At 35.2% G+C, this 26,135-nt stretch overlaps 1 protein-coding gene across 1 annotated transcript in view; it reads left to right on the plus strand.

The window, feature by feature from the left end:
• GLRA3 (glycine receptor alpha 3) overlaps positions 1-13,445 on the plus strand; it is a 90,266-nt gene extending 76,821 nt beyond the window's left edge. The window contains 7 exon segments of the mRNA XM_086611886.1: positions 2,862-2,884; positions 2,886-2,934; positions 2,937-3,053; positions 3,056-3,075; positions 4,683-4,829; positions 9,383-9,502; positions 13,176-13,445. Coding sequence (XP_086468012.1) covers positions 2,862-2,884; positions 2,886-2,934; positions 2,937-3,053; positions 3,056-3,075; positions 4,683-4,829; positions 9,383-9,502; positions 13,176-13,445 — 746 coding nt within the window.
• Positions 13,446-26,135: the final 12,690 nt, after the last annotated feature.

Here is a 26,135-nt window from a genome sequence, read left to right on the forward strand (position 1 = left end):
CACTTAGATCAGCAACTGCTGTAACTGCATTGCCAAGACTGTCTTCCAGCTGCTGCTTTTCTGCCCTGCTGTCTTCCACTGGTGGGAAAGCCAACCAGTGGAGTAACAGAGAAAAGTGTCTACCTGGGTAGCCATCAGTCTCTGGGCAGTTGCCACATGTTAAGTTAATTTTTCAGTGTTACACTGGAACAGAGCAGATGAGGAACACAGTGGTCTTGACTGAGAAGCAGTGGACCTATGATTGGCATGTCCATAAACTCACTCGGCCTAAGACGAAGACAGGAGTCTAAGTCATATATTCTACGGAGTTAAGCAAAAATATTTTTCCACTTTGAGACACACTTCACTTTCTTTTTCTTTTCATTTTTTTGTTTTGTTTGGTTTTGTGGTGTTTTTATTTTATTTTGGCCAATGTCAGTCCTAGTGCTGGCCTCTTCATAATCCCATCTCTTTTCTTTTCTTTTCTGTCGTTACAATATATTTCATTTGCACTCTTTTCATTCACAATTTTTTTCATTTCGCTAGGGTTCTGTTGTCCACAGCTATTCCTCTCTTTCTTCTTAGTTCAGACAAACCTGGCAAACTTGCAACTACACAAAAATAACCCACATCAGAGCTAATATATTATTTATTGCTACTTTTTTAGGATCATAGTATTTTGTGCTGAAATTTCTGAAATAATTCAAGCCCACTTGAGTATTCAAGAGAGAGACTCAGATCCCTTGTCCCACCTTTCTCTGAAGAAAAAAAAACTGTGTACAAGCAATAGCCAATGTTTATTGACACTCCAGTTATGCATATATTACCAGTTCTGATGTTCCTTAGTTTTTCTTCCTAATTTGTTTTGAAAGAAGAATGTAGGACTCTATAAGAAGAAAAAATTGCATGTTGAACTGTGATTCCTGCTGATGTGATGCCAAATAAAATGGCTTTGCAAGAGACCTAGATTTGGCTGATGCATTTCTGTCACTCTTTACCACCATGATTTACTGTGATGTACGAGAGAGAGACTGCTGCTGTCCAAGGCTGCTAAATCAACAGAACAAATGTCACAAAACAGAAATCTTCAGGGTAAGGACCAGCTTAAAGTAAGAATATGATTCTGAAAAAGGCCAATGAGAGTAAAACTTCTAGTTCTGTGGGTAGTGCTGATCTGCTAAGTAGAAGAATGTATCATTTAGATATGCTTTTGAAGATCCTGGAAGAGAAACATGGGGGGAAATCCTGGACTTTTCTGAAGTAAACACCAAAATTCCCATTTGTTAAACCAGGACTTAGTTCCTTGATTGAAGCAGATATCACTTTTGAAGCTGGGACAGCAGATGGTTGAGCCAGGATTTGGGACACAGATTTCAGGAATGTAGGTAGGATTCAGAAAACACCGGCAGTTAGAAATGGAACTAATAACTGAGCTGGCAGATATGAAACTCCTGAGATATATCATGTCATTTCAAAATTGAACATCATAACTATCATCTTTCTAAATATGATTTTTTTAGTTCTTCAGTAGAATACAAATTTCATATAAACACATTTATTACAACATCATAGAAAGAACTAATGACCTGTTAAGATAGCTATTATGAAAATAATGGAGTTCAGAAGATATTTCCAAGTACTTAATATGCCTAGAATAAAAACATTAGTTTGACTTTATCTGAAACTCATTTCTGTATGCCTAACTGTATTGTCACATAATACACAATATATTAAATTAGTATAGGAAAAACTCATAAATAAGGCCATTACATAAATTTTGTTAATATGATAAATATTAAAACACTATTAATGTGCAACAATTTGCTATAAAATGGCATTTAGGGAAATAAAAATGGGTTAGCAAAATAGCCATCAAAAATTACTGGAAAACGTAACTAAAAACTTCATATCACTTAAGAAATAAATAACTACATAGCTTTCCATGTTAAATTTAGAATTAGGAAATGCTTTCAGTCAAAAAAGGAAAAAAATCTGTCTATTTCTTGGTGGGAAAAACTGTTTCACACACACGCTATTTATAGTGACAGCATTGCCTTCAGCACCATTCATATGTGACAAATACGAGCGCTGAGCAGAATTAGAATATATAATAAGAGCAGGTCAAGATCTATGAAATAATCTACAGTTTACAGGGTAAAAAAAGAAATCTGGATAAGAGAAAAAAATGGGTTTATGGTATTTTCATGAGCAAACAATATATTTTTTTTGTTCTGTTCTTGTTAAATTAGTGAAAGTTGCTTGATGTTCAGTATCTGGAAAAATTAGGCAATTTAACCATCTTCCTAAAGTTGCCTAATCTCAAGTCCTTGATTTTTGTTTGAACCTTGGTCATTGTACTTTCGAGTTGAGACAGTTTGAATGGGGATAAAGGGAAAGATTTACAAAATCTCTCATTGATAACCCACACCAATCTTACTATATTTTTCCCAAATTCATTGGATAAAAAAAAAAAAAAAAGCTTAAAATTGAACCAAAAGATAAAAAGATTTTATACAATGGGAGAGCAAGACTTTTCTTTGCATACAGCAGTATTTCCAAACAAAAAGTGGGATAACAAGAGTGATCACAAAGAGGAACTTTCCTGTGTCATAATCACTCATGTTTCAGTCATCTCTTCCTCTGTTCCAGAGTTTATTGAATTCTTAGATTTTTAATTTTTCTGTCTGCTTTCTTTCCAGTAGATACTTCTGTTATAATGGGGACTGTATATATTAAAAATCGCTGAAGAGAAATCAAAACATTCAACTTTCATTAGATAATACATACATTTGACTAAGCAGAAATTCTTTAAAAGGTGCACTAGAAGTTGACAGTAAAGAACGCTCTATTTCTATTGAATATTTCTTCTTTGTTATAAAAAGGAAAGTTTACATGTATTGAAGTCCCGATTTCACCTTGAGAGGCAGATGGGTTACTATCTCATCCAGATGTACATACGAGTCTCTTGATCGTCATTCTCTCCTGGGTGTCATTTTGGATCAATATGGATGCAGCTCCAGCCAGAGTGGCTTTAGGAATAACAACTGTACTGACCATGACAACACAAAGCTCAGGTCACGAGCGTCTCTTCCAAAGGTAGGCAGAATTTTCTTTGTTTGTACTGCATTAGTCATAATGCTATGTGGCAAATAAACGTCAGTCAACCTTACAATATGTGTTTTAATTAGGAGCATTTAAGCATCTTCTAAAGGAGATAAATAGCTTTGAAATATTATGGGGGGTTTTGAGCTATCAATCAAATATATTCTGTTTCTCTCCTGTCTCATCTATTTAGCCAACCACATATCTACTGAATTCCATGAACCTCAGCTGGTGATGAAAGCAATATTTTTCAGTACTACATAAATGCTGCTTGTTAGGAATTGACTAGCTTGTCCTTTTCCAGATTCCAGCATCTGATGACATGCCAGCAAATATGACTGAATTTCTAAAGGTCATGGATTCCAACCTGTTCTCAATCACATCCCTTTAAAAACCTGCCTAGATTATGAATTAACTCACTAGTTACAAACACATTTACATTAAGATGCAGAAAAATATGAAGCTAAATAGTTCCAAACAATAGTATAAAGAATGTGTCACTACGCAACGTAAATAGCTTAAAGTATATTTCTATGATTAACTATTTAAGTTTTCTGACTTGTCATTGCTTTAAAGATTTTCTTTTAATTTTAAAGCTTATTCATTGACCATCTTCAGGTGTCATTGCCGTTAATAGAAATAAAATATATACAACAAAAATACACAAAGTCTACTTCTGTATTAGTTTTAACATCATACTTTTAGGTTTGCTAATTAATATTTTATCTAAGTAGAATAGATACCCTAAACAGAGGCGAGTGCGCTTTGCACCTCGAGTATGTGGATCTAAATGCAGCTGAATGTAACACTGACAGATCAGAAAACGCAATGCCATAAATGCTCCAAAAAGCAAGAATGTAAGAGGTTATCAGAGAGAGCTACAGATGTGTTTGTCACTTTTCTGAGGCCTGAAGCTAGCTATGTTGGTTTATACAACACAGCTCTTGTAAATCTGCACACAGAGAAGGAAGATGGCCCTGCTTTCCTAGTTCAGATTACGTCCTGCAGCTGAGCTTGGCAATAAAGGATTGCATGAGTTCATGTACTCTGTAATTCATTTTCATACTTCCACTGTGTCCAAATTACAGGACTAATTCGAATCCTATGCCTTTGATTTACCATGTCTACATTAGCAGAGAATGAACATATCAGAGTTATCTATCTATTTCCCTTCTTCTACCTAATTTCTATTCCGGGAACTTTAGGTCAGATCCATTATAATGCAGGAATTCCCATTGGTCCCACTATAAGCTGTCCTCTGGTTCCTTAATATCATTCACAGATCTCAGTAGGATAAACAAAGGAAGAGCATGTGCTTCTCGTGGATTATTTGGTTTGTGATCAAATACACAGTACATTATGAGGAACTGTTAATGACATAAACAGTAAACACATTTTGTGAAAGACTATGTATTTAAAAATAATATTTAACCCTTACAGATTGAATTGTTGGCCCTCTTGTTATCTAGCTTTTTTTTTTTTTTTTTGTAAAAGTAGTGTTGAGATGTGGAGATATTAATGCACTTCCTCCCGACATGAAATACTAAATTTCACATCTGTGTTTTTAACACATTCAGTCTTCTGCTCTATTCTCTCCATAGGTGTCATATGTCAAAGCGATTGACATCTGGATGGCTGTGTGTCTGCTCTTTGTATTTTCTGCACTTTTGGAGTACGCAGCTGTAAACTTTGTGTCAAGGCAGCATAAAGAACTTCTACGATTCCGCCGCAAGAGGAAGAAGAACAAGGTAAAAGTAACAGTGTTCACGACTTTGAAAAAGAGTCTGAGATTGATTTATGCCAGGATATAGGGTTAATTTGGTAAACATACTGCAGCTTAAAGTGGCAGTATAAATAAAATGGCAGCACAGAATGAAATTCACTGTCGGCAGAGGGTCACTACAAGGACTATGCACTGCACAAATGCAACTTGAATTCTCGAAAGAGGGATTAAGAGGGATTTAAATGAGACATAGGCCATGTGGGAGCCATCTGCACAAGCATGAATTTCACTCTGTTAGAAAAGTCAGATTATACTTCAGTGGATGAATGTTACTGGTATTTCCAGCAGTTTGTACTACATTGAGATGCAACAAATAATATTTCTAAATTTCATTCTAGAATTCAGTTCAAAGCCTTTAAAGTTGTGTTTCATGTAAGTATTTTTCTAATACAAAAAATACTTATTCAATTAATATTATTGGTGGAAGAACAAACATTTTACTTTAAAAGGCTGAGAAGTTGAGGTTTTTCCTCCTTCTGTCATGTTAATTTAGTGTAAATTGTTAATATAACTAGCAGGAAACTTTAGTTCAGCAATGTCACTACCAATGTGCAAGTCAAACAGTTAAGGATACAGGCTTGAATTCTGAAGTCTGCAGTTAAACCAAGCAATAAGCAAAATTTCTTACAACAATATGTAATTCCTACTTTGTATTTTTCAAAGAGAATATATTTCTCCAACCTATTCCTTAAATGAGTACCCACCACTGATGTCATGCAGACCCTTCCCACTGGCTTTCAGTCACTATCTAGAATATTACTCTGGATGTAAGTCTGATTGTAGCGACATGACTCAGTTCAGCCATCTTTCATTCCTGAAGATTTGACTCCATTTACTGCTTACATCACAAGAAGATGTTTTACAGGTTGTTTCCTTTTTACTTAGAAAATATTGAAACTCCATAATGCTGTAAAGCCCACTTAATCGTAGAGTCATAGAATGGTTTGGGTGGGAAGGGACCTTAAAGATAGTCTAGTTCCAATCCCCCTGCCATGGGCAGGGAAATCCTCCACTACACCAGGTTGCCCAAAGTCTCGTCCAGCCTGGCCTTGAACACTTCCAGGGATGGGGCATCCACAACTTCTATGGGCAACCTGTTCAGTGCCTCGCCACCTTCAGAGAGTATGTGAGGAGGGATCTACAATACACAAAGCACTTCCAAGAGAAAATCACTTAAAAACTTATGCACATGAATAGTCTCATTGACATAAGTGTTTTGCTGGATCAGTGCTTGACATCATGGTATTTTTGAATTCACATTTGAAAGTCCTTATTCTAATTTTACACTTCAATAGACAGAGTTCTAGCTTCTGGTAGGTTGCCTGCTAGGTTCTCATAAAACTCGGGGATTAGATTTAGAAACTGCAAGGTCTATAGTAAAGTATCAAGTAATCTCCTTAGGTTCTGAAAGATGAAGACACGCATTTCAATGCTTTTCTTCATAACATACCCAGGTGAGGGTATTTGGGAGCATATGGCTTTCCCTGTATCTGTACGTTTCATCATGAGACAGGTTTCTCAGCCTAAATTTACTAAGAAAAGCTTTATTCCCATGCAAAGTTATGATTTTGACAAATAGACATTTTTCTGAAAAGATTGACTTAACTGAACATTTCTTGACTGACTCCAATTCTACGTAGAGCTAGAGCTCCTAGGCAGAGTCAACCTTTGAGAATACACCTTCTCAAGCTCTAGAGACAGCTCAGCTAATTGCTTCTCTTTTTCTCAATGTTTTATTAAACCATTTCTTGCCCAACAAGGATACCAGAACTTGAAATGTTACAGCATGAAGATTTTACTTCTTCAAAAAATTGGATCACATCCTGTATCCTTTGGTACACAAATAATAAACGATGTTAAAAGAAAGCAGTTAATAATCAGCCCTCCTAACCACAAATGTTATTATTTATTCACCACAATTTCTAACATGAAATGCAGGCCCTAGAATCATAAGTCAAATTAACTTGTGTTTCCTTCCTCTTTGGTCTTTATCAAAGTCAGTTACTATAGCTTATTACTACAAAGTTCTGTATGTGTTTGGTATCCCTTCGAAGTAGGTCAAACAGCCACTGGTGCTCAGGAATTAGATTGTGTTGAGTTTTAAAACTACCTTGTATAATGAAATGTTCATTTGACCACAAAGTCAAAAGATGAAAAGAAGTTAGGTTAAAAGGCTATGTACAAAATAAACTTCAGCAGTTTCCTCCTACGTTAAATCCTCCTTCTTTTCACAGTGAGAACTGTTATTCTGTTCAGTATTTATGTCCAAACAGATCAGAGAAATAAAGCAGTTAGGATAACTTATTAGACATTTTCATCCTATATGCTTATCGGTTGAGACATTTTACTAGGATTAGGTTTTTCATCCAGGTGAATTCCAACTGCTGAATATAGAATTTTTTGGCATTGACATTTTATCTGCAAGGGTACAGCGAAATTCCTAGTGATCTGACTATATGCAAGTCGAAAAATAGATGGTTTTGGAAATGTTTCGTTTCAGGTATATGCTGACAGAAAAGAATATGTATGAATAACATCATTTTCTTTGTAATTAAAAAGACATGCTTGTTGCAAGAAATATTTACTTTTGCCAAGGAACCCCACTAATGGTCAGAATTGAATTTCAGTGCAGGAATACTCTTGGGAGGTAAATGAATCTCTTTTCCTGACCTAAGTCAAAATCAGTTACACCTAATTCATCCCAGACATAAAAACTCCACAAGTTCCCCTGCAATCTATTCCACTGGTTTAGAAAGTTTTTAAGTCATGCCTTTGTCAGCCTCTCATGACTTGTGTAGAAGGGGCACAGAGAACAGACTACTTCACTCCTTTATGTAGGCATTTGCACATTTCCATTCAGTCTTCTTTTCTTTAAATATTCCTGTTTGGTACAGCCTTTTTTTTAATTTTCTCATTCTCATTCTCCTTCCCTGGAAATTCTCCTAATAAGTCCATACAATTCCTCAAAACTGTATTTGCACCTGATTTTATACTGACACCTAGCCAGTAACAGATGAGAGCAGCTGAAGGATCACATCATGCAAGTTATATACTTGTTTATACAAACCAGTTTGCCATTTGCCTTTTTAACAGCAGCATGGTATTGACTCATACCAAGATTGTGACTTTCCATAACTCCCAGGTCTTTTTCCAGAGCTACTGCAGATCCATTCACTTTCCATCTTACGTTTGTGAAGTTGATTATTCCTGGCTAAATGTAGTACTGTGTATTTGCACCTACCAACTCTTCTCCTGTATTTTTCAGACTCTTTGTCTAAATCATTGAATTTAATTTTAAGTTTAAACATATCCTCAAGCAGTTTTTCCCAGGTTGGAGTCTTTCGTAAATTTAATCAAAACTATGGGATATTCTTCCTCAATGTTGATTAAAAACACAGGACAACTGAAATATCTCCTTTAAAAAGTATATGATCAGACTCGGATAAAACCTCTGCAGTAAACGAGTGTAGCAAATGAAATAAGAGCTGCTCAGTTTTATGAAAAATCATACAGTTATAGAAAATGTAATTATATACAGAGCTGTATCAAGACATTTTGGCATCCAAAGCCCATCTATCCTTGCCATTTTCCTTATGCTTTTTCCATCTATAGTTGCCTTTCTTACACCATCTAGTACATTTACAGCCTCCCTTCCCATAAAACAGTAACGGCAGCATCAAAAGTGATTCTTACGTATAACTGCACCCTCTGGCTACTGTTTTTATGGTTGTAAGTATGGACCTCAGTCAATGATCCCAGATAACTGAAAGGTAAATTTCTTTTCAGAGGCTCAATCCAATTTGCACAGAATTGACAAAAATTTTGAAATGTCTAGAACTGTGGTATAAATACATTTAAAAATAAAAACTGTTATTGCGACATAATATGCAACCTAATCATTGCTCTTTTCCTACAGACATCACAACAGGCATAAGAGATTTTTCAAAAAGGATCTCTTTTCTTTATGATTACACAAACAGCATAATGAATCCAGAGAAGAGGGGAATTTTGGTTCCCAATTTGAGACCTTATTTGGCAGTCAGTATATGATCCATAGCACTTTGTCAGAGAAAGAAATTTGGCTAATGAACACAACTATTTCACAAATATTACATTGCTAATGTGATGGAAACATTCCTTCAGAATGAATTAATAGTAATTATTCATTACAGTTACACTCCTTTCAGTCTTGAAAGACAAAAGGAAAAAATGGCAGATTTAGAAGTTATACAGGGATACTGAAACATACCTATGATCGGTGCTTTTTCTTAGTTACATTTACACTGTGCAGGGAAAAACATTAACTGTACGTATACTGAAAAACACTTGGATTTTAGATTAACTTTTAATATATTTAGTTTTCAGGAATAGTCAATCTTTTAATTCTATTTTCAAAAATCTAAAGATCACTGTATCTTTAGTAAGGAAAATAGACATGCAAACTAGAGTGTCTTTAATGGTAATCACACCTCTTTTCTTTTGTTTTCTTTTTGGTCAACCCACCCATTTTGATGAAAGTATTTTGAGGGAGTTCTTGATGGAAATGAAATCAGTGAATCATTGCAGCATAGCAATGGCTTGAGATGTGCAGGACCTATAGACGGGACTTTGCCTCAAATCTACAGTACAAATTTAAGGGTAAACTATGAAGAAGATGTCCCATTTGTCATAATGTGATTTCCAGTCATTAATAGAGGCCCTGTCCTTTTGTCTGAAATAATGTCTTCCCATGTGAACTCCATATACCTTCATTGCTACCTGTATGTGATGACGTGAAGTGTTACTAAAGGTATCTGTCTTGTTAATTTTGTAATTTGATCTGTTTAAATCTGGATTAAAACATAATATTAAAATTTTACTTTCTGCAACTTCAAAGGAACAATGACATTAGTTCAAGGAGAAATCCATTGCTACCAGATCAGCATTTAAAACCAAGCTGTTTGTAGTGTAAAATAACTTTTTTTTTTCTTCTCAAAAATAAACAGTAAAAAATATAGTGTTCAATTAGCAAAGCCAAGGCTTCAAATCAGTCTTCAAGCTGTTACCACAACCTACAGTGGAAAGGCTAAAGAGATATTTTAAGCCCCTATACATATTACTCACCAAGAGAAATATATTATTACATATATGGACAGAAAACAGCATAGTCACAAGGCCACGAAAGCTGACAGCTTTCTGATTCTTTATAGCTAAGTATTTTGTAGAACAACACTTATACAAAAACAAACTAATCAAAATTATTTCCTTCAGGTCTCCAAAGAATGCTAACTTTCTAAATAAAAGTTGTTAGCTAAATTTATTTCCTATCTTTATTTACAGTAATTTGAATAAAGATGGTAAAATATTTATATGTAGCTGTAGGCAGAATAACTTTCAAATTGTTGATTCCAAAGCCATATGTGTAAAAAGCGCATTCATATTGAGCCTTTATTAAAGTTCATTCAGAATAAGATTTTAAAAGCTTTATCAAAAATCAATAAGAAATCATTCATTTTCTTTTCTTATCATTAGTGATGACGCACTAATCAAGTACACAAAAGACACACACACATAAAAAGCTTACTAATTACATTTTAAAAAAAATTCAACCAAAATATAGGATTTTTTGAGAAAGAGTCACTGTCCAGAATCTCAACAGGGGCATATAGGGTACTTTCACTACATAATTTCAACAGCTGAAGACTCAGACACGTGCATTATGAGAAATATTTCTAGTCAAAAAGAGGGACTGTAGCCAAGTCAATTGATAAAAACAAAGAGGGCGTCACTGATATTTTATAAAAATGCCTTTGAAAAAGCACTCAAAAGTTAATATCAATAATAACAGTAACTGCATGTTTCCTGCTGTGCACGAGCACTCTCAGATGTGAACCTGAGGCCAAATTTATTATTTTTGTATATTATGAACTTGCCGGGAAATTTGCAGAACCACATGTTGGATATTCCAGCTGGTAGCGTAGAAAAAAATTATGGAGGTACTTGACATGTTACAATGCTCTGGAAGACGCTCTTTCCTGCATGTCCATTAGCCCTAGCACTTTGGTATGACTTGGCATGTTCCAGCCATCCTGCCTGTCCTCGTGGTTTCAGGTAAGCATAGAATAGAGACAGTAAATCCTAGTATATAGTGCTTCATCCTGAAACCATAGCCAACTGGAAGCTGCGACTCAGAAGAATTATTTTATTATCTTTTTGAGCCTGTGCAATCATAAGCATTATTTTCTGGAAAAGCATGAAAAGATTTAAATGCTGAATTGTACATATGAAGACAAGTTTAGTGTAAATTCTCACAGTCCTTGTATTTCTAACTTCTGTTAAGGGAATACAACACTACAAAACTTCAATATGACTACTATAAATATGTTGTTTCCCATTCTTTTCTGACAGGAGAGAACATTATTGTAGTAATTGGACCTTTGTTTTATCACGTCATCAAATAACAATCCTATCATTATTTATTTCCGTTATTCATTTCCATAGTGAAGTCAGTGATTTTTCCTCCTCCTTTTCTTTCATGTTAATTTTCCTTTAATTTTTTTTTGTTTTTATAGGAGAATTCAAACATAGATTTGAAATATAGCAGTTTTAGTGAACTGTATTACTCTACAAGTTCATTCAATTTACAGATATGAAAAAGTATTGCAGTTGGGTGATAACTACAGAAGCTGGCTGATAACTGCAGCTCTGCTAGATGCTCATGCTAATTGCCAACTAGTTCACTTGAAACTTAGTAGTTGATCCACATTCTTTTGTAGATAAATTACTCAACTAATATTGATGATAAACATGATTGGAATTTTTTTAAACAAAGTAATTAACAATGGTTCTTCTAGCAAATACTACTTAATTGAAACTTTAAATATGTTGAGAATTAAATCTCCTTTCCAAAACATTTTTAGATTTTCCAGATGTCATAGGCATTTTCAAAATGAAAAATGTGAAAGTTTGAATTTAAAGTTTGTTTATTGAGAAATTACATCTCTTGTAATTCCTTGTAAGAGGTTTAAATAAAACAAAAAAACTTCAGAATTCTTGAACTGAAACACTAATTATTTTACTTCTTTTAGTAAATATGTTTTTTTATCCTTTTATTTTAATTTCAGTTAGGAAGAGCTTCAAAATATCAAAAATTCTCTTACAACAGGAAAATGGACTGTTACTCAATTCTTTTTTTAATGCTTATGGAAATTTCTTTCCAAAATACTTATTTAAGAAATAATATATACATAATACTTTGTCATGTTTCATAAAAGTCTAGAATCTTAATACAACTAGGCTAATTAGACATCCAAAATAGGAAATCCTTAATTTAAAATCAAAATTTAAAAAGTTGTGAATGCCATCAAAATCACGTGACTATCATTGAGTAGCATACATAGTGAAGGAACACACTGGAATATATTTCAGAACCAAACTTGGCCCCGGCTTCACAGTCTATGTATCGTTTATTTTCCTACATTTGTAACTCCTTTGTTACTTGAGAATACCTACAACCAGCTAAAGAGAAGTACAAAGAGTGTCTCCAGATAGAAGCCACATTCTTGAAATGCATTCTATGAAAATACGTATATCTTCAGACCATCTACTTTTGTTTCTGTGCCATGTGATTAAAAACCATTTTCTCTTATAGCTGCCTGAATTCAAAATGTATTTTTCAGTTTTCTCCTGAATCGACATAAGAATGAGTCAGAAGAAAAATCTGGCCTTAACTTTCATTCCCTTAATTTTAAATTAAGACACTTTACATACTATTATTTTTAACTGTTATATTCATAGGGAGCCACAGAAACAAGGCATACAGATAACTGAATAACTAAATATACAATGACCAAATAGGCAGAATTCTCACTAGTATGATTAACGTGAACATCATTACTGCTTGTATGAGTATCTCTAGAAACCAGGATTCCATTTCCTCAAACAATGTACAGACCTAATGGCTGTTGTCTAAAAGACCAGTGAGAAGTTTGCCCAGTTGAAGACTCTGCATATTTACTGTAAATCGAGAAAATCAAAACGAATCAGAAATTGTGTGCCTGATTACCAGTAGTTTACTAAGCTTTCTCTTTTCTCTAAATAGATTACAGAATCTATAAACAAGTAGGAAAATTCTGTGCTTGTTAAAGCTGCTGCAATATTTTTGACAGACACTATAGGGCTGAAATTTCAACCATTTAAGATAAACTGTGGCTTCAAGAAGGCACTGAGGTAACGATGCAATATTTGTTATTTAGCAGCTGATAACATTTCTGTAAATAAATAAAAAAAAACTTCTTGTTTTTGTTCTTTTTCTTTTTTTTTTTTTTAACAGGATGATGACGTAAGAGAAAGTCAGTTTAGCTTTACAGCATATGGAATGGGCCCATGTCTGCAAGCAAAAGATGGAGTGACACAAAAGGGGCCAAATAACCCTGTTCAAGCTGCCCCAAAAAGCCCTGACGAGATGAGAAAGGTATTCATTGACCGGGCCAAGAAGATAGACACAATATCCAGAGCTTGTTTCCCATTAGCCTTTCTGATTTTCAATATTTTTTACTGGGTAATTTACAAAATCATCAGGCATGAGGACATTCACCAATAACAAGATTAAGGCTTTCAGTACACACTGGCTGCCATGTTCAACAGGAGGCTTTCTGTTAGAAATGTGCATCGGAGGAGTGATTGGGAGAGTTAAAAGCATTGAGGTGTGGGGCAAAGGATCCTGCATGACTGAAATGCCCAGTCACAGCGGAATGGAAGAATGACTCCCAGAGAAGATACATCTGCTATTGCAAACTTTCTGTGTCAAACTAAATATTAACAACTTTTTCATTGTAAATCACTCTCTACTGAAGCTTTACTGCCAGTATTTATACATACTGTTACATAGTGGTATAATTGTACAATACTCTTTGATGTTCCTTATTTTTTTTTTATTCTGGTGTATTTTTAATTTAAAAAAAAAAAAAATGGATCCTGAATACCCTAGGTAAATCCCACAGTATTACAGAATAGATTAGTATTTGTAACCTTTATTTCAATTTTACAAGATAATGACAAATTACTGATTTGAGATTACAGTTTTAAGGACTTTTTCTTGTCTTAAGGACAGCACCTGTGGTTTTGCAATAAGCACATTTGACACATTTATGTTATATAATTTATTCAATGTACTTTATATTACCATTCCCCTAGAAGGTGTATGTTGAAATAATCTCAGATAGCACAAGGTGTCTACAGCCTAATAGTCTGCACATCGCATAGGAAATATATTAAAATTTGTAAAATATTGATTTCTGCAAAAAATTTTTTTCTTTTAATTACCTACACTTTGATAATTGATACTTATAATATTTTTTAATAGCTTTGATATTTTTGAAGAAGTTTTTTTCTCAATTGATAAAACTCATATAGCTTGCGAGATAGACAAAGTAGATCAAAATTTTGCGATGCTTCATTTTGATTCAATGCAAAGAAATCTTGGACCAAAACTAAAAGTAAATAGTCAACTGTTTCACTGAAACATTTGGAGGATGAGTACAGCTGTGTTTATGCACATTTATCTCCTACATGTTGCATAAATACAGAAAGTTTAATTTATTAATATATCAAGCTTTCTGGCTCATTCTTTGAAGTATACTGATATGACTCATATGATATAGTGTGACCAGCAGGAACAGGGAAGTGATCCTGCACCTGTACTCGGCACTGGTGAGGCCGCACCTGGAATATTGTGTCCAGTTTTGGGCCCCTCGCTTTAAAAGAGATATTGAGCTCCTGGAGCGAGTCCAAAGAAGGGCGACTAAACTGGTGAAGGGGCTGGAAAATAAAACTTATGAGGAGCGGCTGAGGGAGTTGGGGCTGTTTAGCCTGGAGAAGAGGAGGCTGAGGGGAGACCTGATTACAGCCTACAAATACTTGAGAAGAGATGATGGGGAAGTGGGAGAGGGGCTCTTTACATTAGTGATGGGTGATAGGACAAGAGGAAATGGGTATAAGCCTAGTTAGGGGAGGTTCAGGTTGGATGTTAGAAAGAATTTCTTCTCTGAAAGGGTTGTCAGCCACTGGAATAGGCTGCCCAGGGAGGTGGTTGAGTCCCCATCCCTGGATGTGTTTAAGAAAAGGGTGGATGAACTCCTTAGGGACATGGTTTAATGGGGGATTAGGGACGGTTGGACTCGATGATCTCGAAGGTCTTTTCCAACCTAGAAATTCTATGATTCTATGATTCTATGACTTAGATCTTGGTTAAGAGGCACTTCACAACTTTGGAAAAACATGCAGCTCTTCTGACACGTGAAAAATGATTTGGATGGTCTTTTACGTTTATTATACTTCACATTAATAAATAGGAGAACAACTGTTAAAACTCTTAGATTTTCCTTATTTAGGATTAAATAAGTCATATTAGTTGCTTCTTTGAATTGTAACACAATAGATCACATTTATAGCATAGTTTGTAGGCAAGAATATTTACTTTTACCAATCTTGTCTACCTAAAAACAAAAACATGTTAAGATATGGAAATCTGACATTTAGAATTACCAGATATTTTAAGTCCAGTAGTTGAGGCTGTTTCTCATTGCAAAATATTTTTATTTTGAACATGTTTTAAATTTTTTGTTTGTTGTTGCTCAGAATGTGTATACAAAAGCAAAACCAGCTGGAGGCAAACATCTGGTGCACTGCCAAAGGCATGGTGCATATGAAGTAACAGAAGCAACACAGTTCTACACTGAGGATTATAACATCGCAAATTTGGTTGGGTTTGTTGTTGTTTTCCTCCAAGGATTAGTTAGAGATATTCTAAAATAGTAGCTTTCAGGTTTTGTTCAGCAGTGTCAGAAAGAGACTGTATAATCCTCCTTTATTTTAAAATAGTATTTTTATATAATTCTCCTTCATTTACGATCTAAAATGAATTCAATTCACTTTAAACAATTATTGTTTGCTGAGGCTGTGTCCTGGTTTTGTTGATTTCTTTATATGCATGTTCGAAAAAATCCTGTTCACTTACAAAGGTGCTCATCTGTGTGAGAGGGTATCATGAACTAATGGCTGACATGTCAGTTGAGTTATATTCATCTCTCTAAAGTTATCATTAGCTGTATCGCATGAAAAGGGATGTTACCTTGCTTCTGTTATCAGTAAAGTCAACAGTATTTTAAGGACTGTTTGAAGTACTGGATCTATAATCAAGAGGCAAACATAAAAAATTATATTATCTTTCAAGCTCATCTCTCTTCTTTCCTTCTAAAATATTTGACTTACATTCAATAAAGAATTCTTAATTGGAGAGGTAAGTACATAAAAAAAATGCTGGCCAGATCAGAATAACTCCTAGATATTCCAGTTTATAACACTTGAGTAGTTGGTTCATATTGCCTCTCTCCCAATCATTCAGTAGTCTGTTTCTCTCACATATGAAGTACTACCTTTTTTTAAAAAAATTACAGATTTGAGTAATGCAGAGCTAAAGAAATTTAGCCGCAATTTCTTTCCTCACTCTTTAAGGCAGAAAAGGTCTATGCTCTCAAACAGAAAAATCAGAGAAGATATCTCGAAAATGATAAAAGAGAGATTGGATTGCCACACTGGCAAAATGTAACAGAGTCAGAAGGAATAAGCAAGAAGGACAAGATCCTTCATTCATATATGAACCTGTTACCTCAGTGAGGGGCAATAACCCTTGTGCCACATTTCTCCTTGACTAGAGTATGGTAATCTAAGGAAAGATTGCGGCATATAGCATATATAAAATAAAAAGCATAAATCTTCATAATAATTTTTTCTGACCTTCCTAATGGATTGTACCTATATGTTCTATTTAAAATAAATGAGATCTGTAGATTTAGTGACTGGACTTAGTTCCTAGTGTTGCCTCTCAAGATGCATCTCTTCAGCCATACACTATGCTGAGAGAGAAGAGGACGGTCTCAGACCTGGCCAATGGAAAGTATACCCCTTTCTCTATGTAGTTAGATTTCTCTTTCATAGGCTGTTACATTGGGAAGTTGAGCATACTCTACTTCTATACTGAAAATTTACATATAATGCTCAGTCTTCTAACAGGAAACATTGAAAACAAATTAAATATGTTTAAAACATCTTTATGAAAACTCTACAGTGTTACTGGAATATTTTTTTATTTAGTAATCCATTAATAACAAAAGTATTTCGGAGGGGAAAAGCAAAAAATGATTCCATTATGCTGTTTTCAAATGCATATAACGTTTGGCATGTCATTCTGCTGCCCTTGGGTAAGGAAAGATTTTCTACTTTGATGTAATGAAACCAAAATATCTCCTGAATTGATGATTTGTGGTTTTTTACTGGAACCATAACATTTGCCAAGGTAACAGAAGCCTCTGCGATCCACTAAATAATGTGTTTTTCAAAAGAAAGCAGAATTGAATTCTATGAATTTAGAATTTAAATTTCATTTAGATTATTTTCTAAATTACTTTGTGTAAAGTCGCATGGTAAAGAAAGAGAGAAAGATCATTTCAGATTATAAGAAACTTCAAGGCACAAATGTCTGCTATTCACCACTGAGTAGAGGAAAAGTTCAAAATGCCAACAGGCGTGCCAGCCCTCTGTACAAAGCTAGAACCAACAGCTACTGTCATCAGCTAAGGTTAGTGTGGGAGATGATTCTTTAGTAACTGTAATGAAGTGGCAGGGAACAACATTAAGAAGATGCAAAAATTGAAAGGTACTTTGCAGTATTTATCAGACTGCAAAGTCTGTAGTAAATACTGTAGTATTTATACTACAGTCCTGTGAAAGAGGCAGAAAAATCATCATCAAGGAAATAATGCTTGTTGCAGATACTACCTAGCAGGGCTTCTCCTACATCTTGAAAAGATTCTATTCATTAGGCTGAAGTATGTAGCTATCTCACCTCACTATCCCTGAACCTCAGCTCTGCAGCTTACAGGTCCTTTGCAAAGCCACAGAAGTCTTCTGTAAACACAAACCCTATGTGACAGGCTAATGCAGCTTTGCCCCAAGTTGTTATTCACCATAGGTGCAGACTCTGTGCTGTTCAGGTCATGTTTTTGTGGTCTCTGTAGACCAGCTCTATATTTCAAAAATAAAATATTGGCACTAGAAGACCACTGCAATACAATGAAAGCAGAAGGAGAAACTAGGATCTGAAGGAATACTCCAGTAACACACGTACCAAAGCTGACAGAGCCACCATAAAGGGGAAAGAAGAAAGTATGAAGCATCCTTACTACTTTTCCCCATCCCCTAGTATCCTCTCCATAGATACACTTGTTCAGGTAGAAGCAGTAGCTGCAGAGGGAAAAAACTTACGTCAACTGCAGCAAAGTACATATTGTCTTGGGATAATAGTTTCTACCTGTGTGGACAGAGAACTGACTTCCACACTATCCACTTTCTGAATGGAAACAGAAGCTGAGCAGGAAGGTACAGGGTGAAAAGCTTGGGCTGTACCTAGCATAAGAGGGACCACAGGGAGAGAGAAAGTCCAAAGCAGTGCCTGAAATCTCATAGGACTGACTGTCCTTCTTGCACGAAAGAGAGAGATGTGGCCAAATCCATGTCATCCGTCCTAAGGCAAAAAATTTCAGAACCTTGAGAGAAAATAAGAAAGGTCCCTTAGAGGTGCAGTAGATATACCCATCTACCACAGTACCCAACTCGTGCTGAAATTCTGAATAGCAAAATGTATTTTATTTTTCAAATTATGTTCAAATATCAACAAAATAGACTTGCATGGTTAGAGGGCTGGCTTTTTTCTCTAGAATGCTGATAAACTAGAGCAGCCTTGAAGGAGAAAGGGAAGAAGGGATACTAGTGTTTTACTATTTAGAATTTAGCCATTTTAACACCAAAATAAAGCACGTTCTACTTTCGAGGAGTTTTGACAGCAACCAATATTATTTGAGCAGGTTAGCAGAATTTAGGAAGAACATAGGTTTTAATTATTTTTTCAGCTCAATCATGTATTGGTTTTCTTTGGATTCTTTTAATTAGAGTTTGTTGCAAAACCTTTTTATAGGCTGTTTTATAAGGAATCCTTTGTGATGTGTGAGAGATGATTCTGTTTACTCACTAGAAAGACTTATATTTAGGTGATTTAGATGTGCACTTTACATTTAAGGAGTAAGGTATTGCTTCCATTTTGTACTATAACCCCTTATAGAACTGTAGTGTGGTAATGTAGATAACACTAGAATATAATAAACTGTACAAAACCCTATATTTTTAACAGAAGGGAAAGATAAAATGTCTTCCTTAACCTTAAAAAAACAAAAAAATATTATTTTTAGCAATAATTTTATATTAGATGGAAATGAATTTATTTATACAATTCCCAGCCCAAGCTGAAATGGTTGGTTGCAAAAGATAGATATACTTTATGTGCAACTTCTGCTCTCATTTGAGCTATCACAGGAATTAATCTAATCCAACAGAGCAGAATTTGGCCTTATACTGTGAAACTGTGGAATGAGCTAATAATTCTTACAGCACCCCTGTGAGGTAGTAAAATAATTTTATCCACATCTTACTGTACAATGATATGGTTGCTTAGATGAGAACAGCAAATCATCTCAGCTTTTTTCTTTTTTGAGGCAACTAAGAAGAAAAACGTAAATCACAAACCAAACTACTTGTTAATAATAAAATGGGTATCCTATTTTGGAGCGATTATGGAAAAGGTGCCTTCAGGCAACACACATCACCTACAGTACTTACTGAAATACTATCAGTTTGGAAGGCTTGTGGAAGCAAGTTAGATTGCTAGAAGCAGTGGGTTAAATGCCAGAAAAATGTTGGCTCATCCTATATTCTCAACATTCTTGAATATTACTGCACTTCTTCACTTTCATCTTTGTGAAATATGCAAGAAACATTTCTTATGTTTGTATTTTAATGTACGACAGAGTGATATTAACAGATGAAATGGATTAAAGTAGCTACTGGTGTTCCATGAATGTGTAATTGTGAGCTGTATAAAAAGAAATAGTGCCATAAGCCTTTGACATAAAAGTTTAACGTAATATACAGTATTTTGTGTGTTAGTGATCCCGGCTTTTTAAAGGCTACAGCAAGAAAAAAGAAAAAAATTCATATGATAGTGTATCAGTAACTTGTCTGTGAGTTTTCAAAATATTCTCCTGTGAATTCTGTCTGATGGCAATTTCATCTCAAAGTACTTCCTTTTTGGTAAAACTCTATAAATGTGTTGTGCATGGATTTGATTAAATTCCTTTTTATTGTATTGCAGTATCATATTGCACTTAAGCTCACATTTTCTGCAGACAGCAGTGTTAGAATATGTGAAATTTATGCTATCATCCATCTCATTGTAGATATTTTGTTCAAAAAAAATAAACTTAACTTTTTTCAGAAACCATGCAACTATTTTTGTGATATTTTAGACCATGGGTTTAAAGTCACAGGAGGGACTATCAACACCATTGGAAAAGGATGAAGCCCTCAGCAGTAATTAAGGTGCATTACCATTAAATGTTTCAGGAGTGAAAACTTGAGAGAGAGGAAGAGTGCCTTCAATTGTTATATTATCCAGATTAAACTTTAAAATATGTTACCTGCATTAATTAAATATACAAAAAGGTATCTTCAGGGAGCATGACGAAGGATGGCAGGCAATGAATTAGGAGTTCGATCTTCCCAGGCTTCCTTTAGAGTGAGTGGACAGAAAGAAATCTCTCCAGAGACCAAACAGAGGATGGGCTCCAGTTCTGAAAAAATCTTATTCTGAAAACTCAGGGAAAGCTATCTTGATAAAAGCCTGTCGAAATAAGAACAGCCACTCCAAAACAGTCCTACTGATCTTATTATGAAAAAGGCAAATAATTTCACATGCAGCGAAATAGTCTTGTGGAAATTTTATAGATCTGTGGCTGCCCTAAGTACTCCTTGATAGAAAAACGATTTTCAGAAAACTGAAGTTAGCAAATAAAAAGTCCTTTGAGAACAGTCTGAGTTCTGCTAATCTGATTAGAGCAGTGTTAATATGCTTATGAAGAGCATACAGAACGGTCACCTCAGTAACAGCCACATGTCAATGAGGTGCCATTTAGGCTAGAAATCTTTAGCAGTCTCAGCACAGATATTTTGCGCTCCCTGCCCCCATATTACAAAAAGCAACATCAGGTCACTCCTTTCAACTTGCTTTCCATGTCAATGGGATACAAATAAAAGAACTTTGCCATGCTCACTAAGGAAATATTTCCATTATCTGGTGCTAATAACTAAGTTCAGCAACGTATGGCTTGGAGCTTTATGAGATGGAATTTTCTCAAAAGAACAGCCAAATGTAACAAGAGTGCCAGTGTAATCTGAGCAGAAATCCTGAGCGTGGCTTCATAGGTCCTGCAGAACAGCATGATCAGACCCCTGCTATTTACGAGAGCTGTTACTCCAGCAGGTCTTGTTTTCCCAAGATCAAAGCATAACTGGTACCTCTGGCCTTGTTGAGGTAGTTCACAAGCAACAATGTCATGAAACTGTTAGAGTAGAAAGTGTTTTCATGCTGAGGTGCAAATTCCCAGAGCATGAAAACTGCAAATACACTGCATGAGGTATACAACAAGCAATTGAACAAGAAAGTAACAGCCAGGTAAAGTAACCCAAGAGTCACAGAAAAAAGAAGTAACAAATCTTAAAGATATCAGTATGTGATTGAGCTGCATAAACTATGCAGCCCTTTCAAAACAGAATTCTGGAAAAACAGATAACTAATATTCCCTTTTTCATGTTTGCATATATAGCTACTTAATTATTTAAAAAATGAAATAAAGATTTAATTCCATGTGGTCCATACAGTGGATTTAATTTTTAGTATCCTACTCTTTATACACTAGGGGGCTATGAGAATAGTTTTTTCTGAATAAGACACAAGCATGTGAATTTAAAACTCTGGATGACAATCCACTAGAGTCATAAAACTAGAATCGCAGGGAAATTTTCATTTGGGAAATAAACGAGACTTTTTAAAAATTTTAATAATATACCTCCAAACCTTCAATAAATGAATATCTATATTATGTTTAATGTTTTTTCATTGACAAAAATTAGATATTTCAACATTTACTTCACAAACTCACAAAGTCACAGAATGGTTGAGGTTGGAAGGGACCTCTGGAGTTAATCTTATCCAAGCTTCCTGACGAAGCAAGGCGACCTAGATCCGGTTGCCCAGGACTGTGTTCAGATGGCTTTTGAATATGTCCAAGGATGGAGACTCCACAGCCTCTGTGGGCAACCTGCGCCAGTGCTCAGTCACCTTCAGAGCAAAAAAGTGTTTTCTGACATTCAGAGGAAACCTCCTGTGTTCTGGTTAGGGCCCTTCTTGTCCTGTTGTTGAGCATCACTGAAAATAGCTTGGCTCCATCTTCTTTATACACTTCATCTGATTTTTTACATAAAATTATGAGACCCTGTAGAACTGGACACAGTACTACAAGGCGTGGTCCTACCAGTGTTGAGTAGAGAGGAAGCTGGCAGCACTCTTAATGCAGCCAAGGGTACCATTAGTCTTCTTTGCTGCAAGGGTATATTGCTGGCTCATGTTCAACCGGTACCCACAGGACCCTCAGGTCTTTTTCTGCACACCTGCTCTCCAGCTGGTCATCCTTTGGCATACATTGGTGCACAGGGTTGTGCTCCCCAGGTGCAGTACTTTGCACTTTCCCTTACAATATTGAAAAAACTTTTCTTGTAATGTTAGCCTCAATTTAAGTAGTTTGCATTTAAAACTTCTACTGAGGTAATGAGCTCAGCCTGAAACCCACTCACATCATGTTTTAATTTCTCTCTTAACAGGTCAGATAACACACCTGACCTGCCTTGAAAACCAGCATGTTACTTCATACTTTAGGCATGTTCAGTAGGTACAGAAGACATTCAAACAGTTGTTTTTAAAAACATATGATACTGCAGCTTGTTTGCCATTGCATGAAGTAGGAGTAAAGCTCATGTAGATATATTAAAACAGAATAAGTCCGTACATTATTAGAATTTGGTTGAACTTATTTAAAGTAAGAGGTAATTGAAAATTCTTACAAATTGTAATTATACTTGATAGCATTATATGAGAAACAGGTTTCTTTCTTCAACCATTTCTTGCTTCGTTGTAGCAATGGCACCGTCATTTCTCATGAAAGTGTAAATTACACCACGAGATGGCTCCCTCTCATACAAATTGAGGGATGTCATGGAGGTTTGCATTTTCTTCAGAGAAACTTTAGCAAAATGCATTCTTCATGTAGAAACTCCAAGCACTGATAATCCTTATTAAGAAATTTATAAGTCATAAGCACTATACATGCTACAAATCACACCTCATTTTGAAAGTGATGCTAACGTTTTGAGGTGATGTTGTCTTAGAAATGAAAATAGCTGAGATTTTAATTTATTAAGAAGAAAACCCAAGGGTTTATGTCTAAACACATATATGAAAATGTAAAGGTTTTTGTACCTCAATATTTTATTAAATAAAAATATCATTTTAAACCAGAAACCAATAATTTACTTTTTTTAAGAGTCTATTGATGGTCATCTACTTATTGCTACAGATATGATTTTGTCCAACAGAAAATGAATGGCTAATCACATTTAAAGCAGCCTTTAAAAAATTAGAGAGGAAATCAATAATTTACACTCCGCTCCCAAATCTGTTAATGTTAGAAGGTCTTTGGAGTAGATTCCTCATGTTAAGGATGCTTTTAGAGCACAGGTACAGGCACAAAAAATACATCAGTTATTAGTTATGCACAACAGCGATTCCACTTATCAACTACATGTATGCTGCTATGCTGTAATAAACGCCAAGAAGGAAGCATGTGTAGCTTTTACTGAGAAATATGTAACTTCATATTAGCTCGTATCTAAGACGAGGTAAGCACATACACTTCAGCGATGTAAGCAATGTAAATCTGTAACTCAGTTTGCCTTGTGACAGCTTGTTGTGTCACCACCCCTGCACTTTCCTAGCAGACTTTACCCATTCACTGAACAGATGTGGAAACAGCAGTAAAAGCACCCTGAACTTTGATCTGAAATGATACTAAGGATTCTATTATAGATAATACAACTACAGAATAGTTGCAGACTAGAATAGGTACTACAGTGTAACAATAATATCCATTTACTGTTTGTCCTTAATTTCTCAAGAGAGTACAACATCTATTCTCTTCTGTTATTTAGATGCTAATTAAAGGGGACCACAATGAAGACTATTAACTTTGAATCTAATACTAGTTAATAAATTGTCTGCCAAAAGTTAAATAATGATATAATTAAGGTTCATGGCAGTATTTACAATTCAAAAATCAATAAATATTGTGTTTGCTGTACTCTTTTTCCCCAGGCTTTGCAGGCTCTCCTGAATGATGACTCAACTGAACTACTTTGATGTAACAACCAACTGTTTTGTATTTAACTGCATTGCCAATAAACAAGCTCAGAAAAAATAAAACAAGAAGAGCATATCTTAGTTCAACAGGAAACCTTTCAATTTTATCCAAACATGGTGAGAGGTAACACAGAAACAATTTTATACCAACACCCAGTTTTGAGAAAACTAATTTAAAAGCAATTTCAGAAGTGTCCTATCCCCTTTTCAGTAGCCTCAGATTTATTTCAGGTTTCTAAGTACCAAAAATACCTTTGGATATTGTTACTCCTAATATATGAGATCAAATAAGTTTGTGAAGCGTTTTGAAGCAGTATCAAAGCAGCTTCTAGGTGAGGAAACAGGGGAAAGGTAATATGTCTTTCCTTTCTCTCCCTTTCTCTGTCTTTTCTTCCCAATACCTTTGTATCTCACAGCAAATCTGATCCATGTGGGAGACCAGAACATTCTTGGAGGACTTTGCTCAATAATTGCAATGCAAGATGGCATTGGTTCAAGTCCCACCTGGGCTACTGATTGTGGTAGAAAGAATTCAGTAAAGTCCTGAAGGTATAAAAAAGTCCCTTTCTGAGAGTTCCTTGCATACTGACCTGAGTTGATTCCACTCCTGTGTTAATTCTTTTAGTCCTTAATGACACCTTGAGAATGCTGCCTTCATTTGAGAGTTGGGACATTCCAACACCACTGTCTGACATAGAGCTAAGTATATTGAACTGGTTTGTTATCCCTGCTCCCCTTCTAATTATTTCTCCCCTCTAATTAGCATCACTGTTTCACACAACTGGTCCACTTGTAGTATAGTTACATTGTCTTTCAGATCATCAAATTTCTAATACTTTATTTTAACCTACAATACTCATCCTTGTGCTCCCGCTCAGGCTCTCCCTATAACAGAAAATATGGACTCAGATTAACATGAAAAACTGTCCTTTTCTCTGAGACCCCAGGCAATCACTTGGAATAAGAGTTACAAGAAAATTCAGGTGCCTAGATTCCTTCCCCACCTCTTTCCTTCCTTTATTACCTAATCCTGGAAAAAGTTCAAGCTCAATTCTTAGTATTAGCACTTTTAAGTTGCCGAAAGTCTTCAATAGTTTATAAGCATCTTCCTCACTACACATTTTCCAAGTATCAAATGTATGTCTAAATCTCATCAGAATTTAAAAAAATTATTTATTTCTTTCCTGGTTTCTTCTGAAGGGCACAGTTCCTTTGGGATGCCCAAAGGGACCACCACACAGTCTCTTTAAACACAGAAAATCCTGAATGGTCTTTTCCTGTCCACCTTCATAATCTCTCCTGAATCTGTACTAGCTCTCATACAACAATATCACATTCACTAATGTCTATGAGATGGCTACAGGATAATTCCAAGACACAGTCAGTATTTGTTGATCTGTGAATTTTACAAGGTTACTTAACCTTTTTAAAATTAGACTATTTCACTTGCAGCAACCAGAGCAACGTATCCTGCATGCTTCTTTTGGCATGTGCCAAAACAAAAATATTTTTTCCAGTGTGATAATGTCAGCGTTTCTCATTATTTTTTTCATGTCTAACAGTTCTCTAATTCAGGGTCAAATTAAGCCCTAGTAAGCACACAAGTCCAACTTGCTGTGTGTATTTGTCTGTGCCAGATTCTACATACATCAGTAACAATTTAGATAGTATCACAATTTTGCAGCTCCAGATCTATAGAGTAGATCTATTTATGTTCACAAAAATGAACTGAGTGTTCAAATTCACAAGCTATGTTTACATATTCATCTCGAACAAAAGAGAATAGTTATTCTGCCATTGATTTTTGAGCAAGATTGCCTTACCACCACATGATCTAATTTTCATGAAAGTAAGTGGCAAAACACCTAGTTGGCC

Source organism: Tauraco erythrolophus, chromosome 5 (assembly GCF_009769465.1).
Source record: "Tauraco erythrolophus isolate bTauEry1 chromosome 5, bTauEry1.pri, whole genome shotgun sequence".
In the NCBI taxonomy this organism is placed as follows: Eukaryota; Metazoa; Chordata; class Aves; order Musophagiformes; family Musophagidae; genus Tauraco; species Tauraco erythrolophus.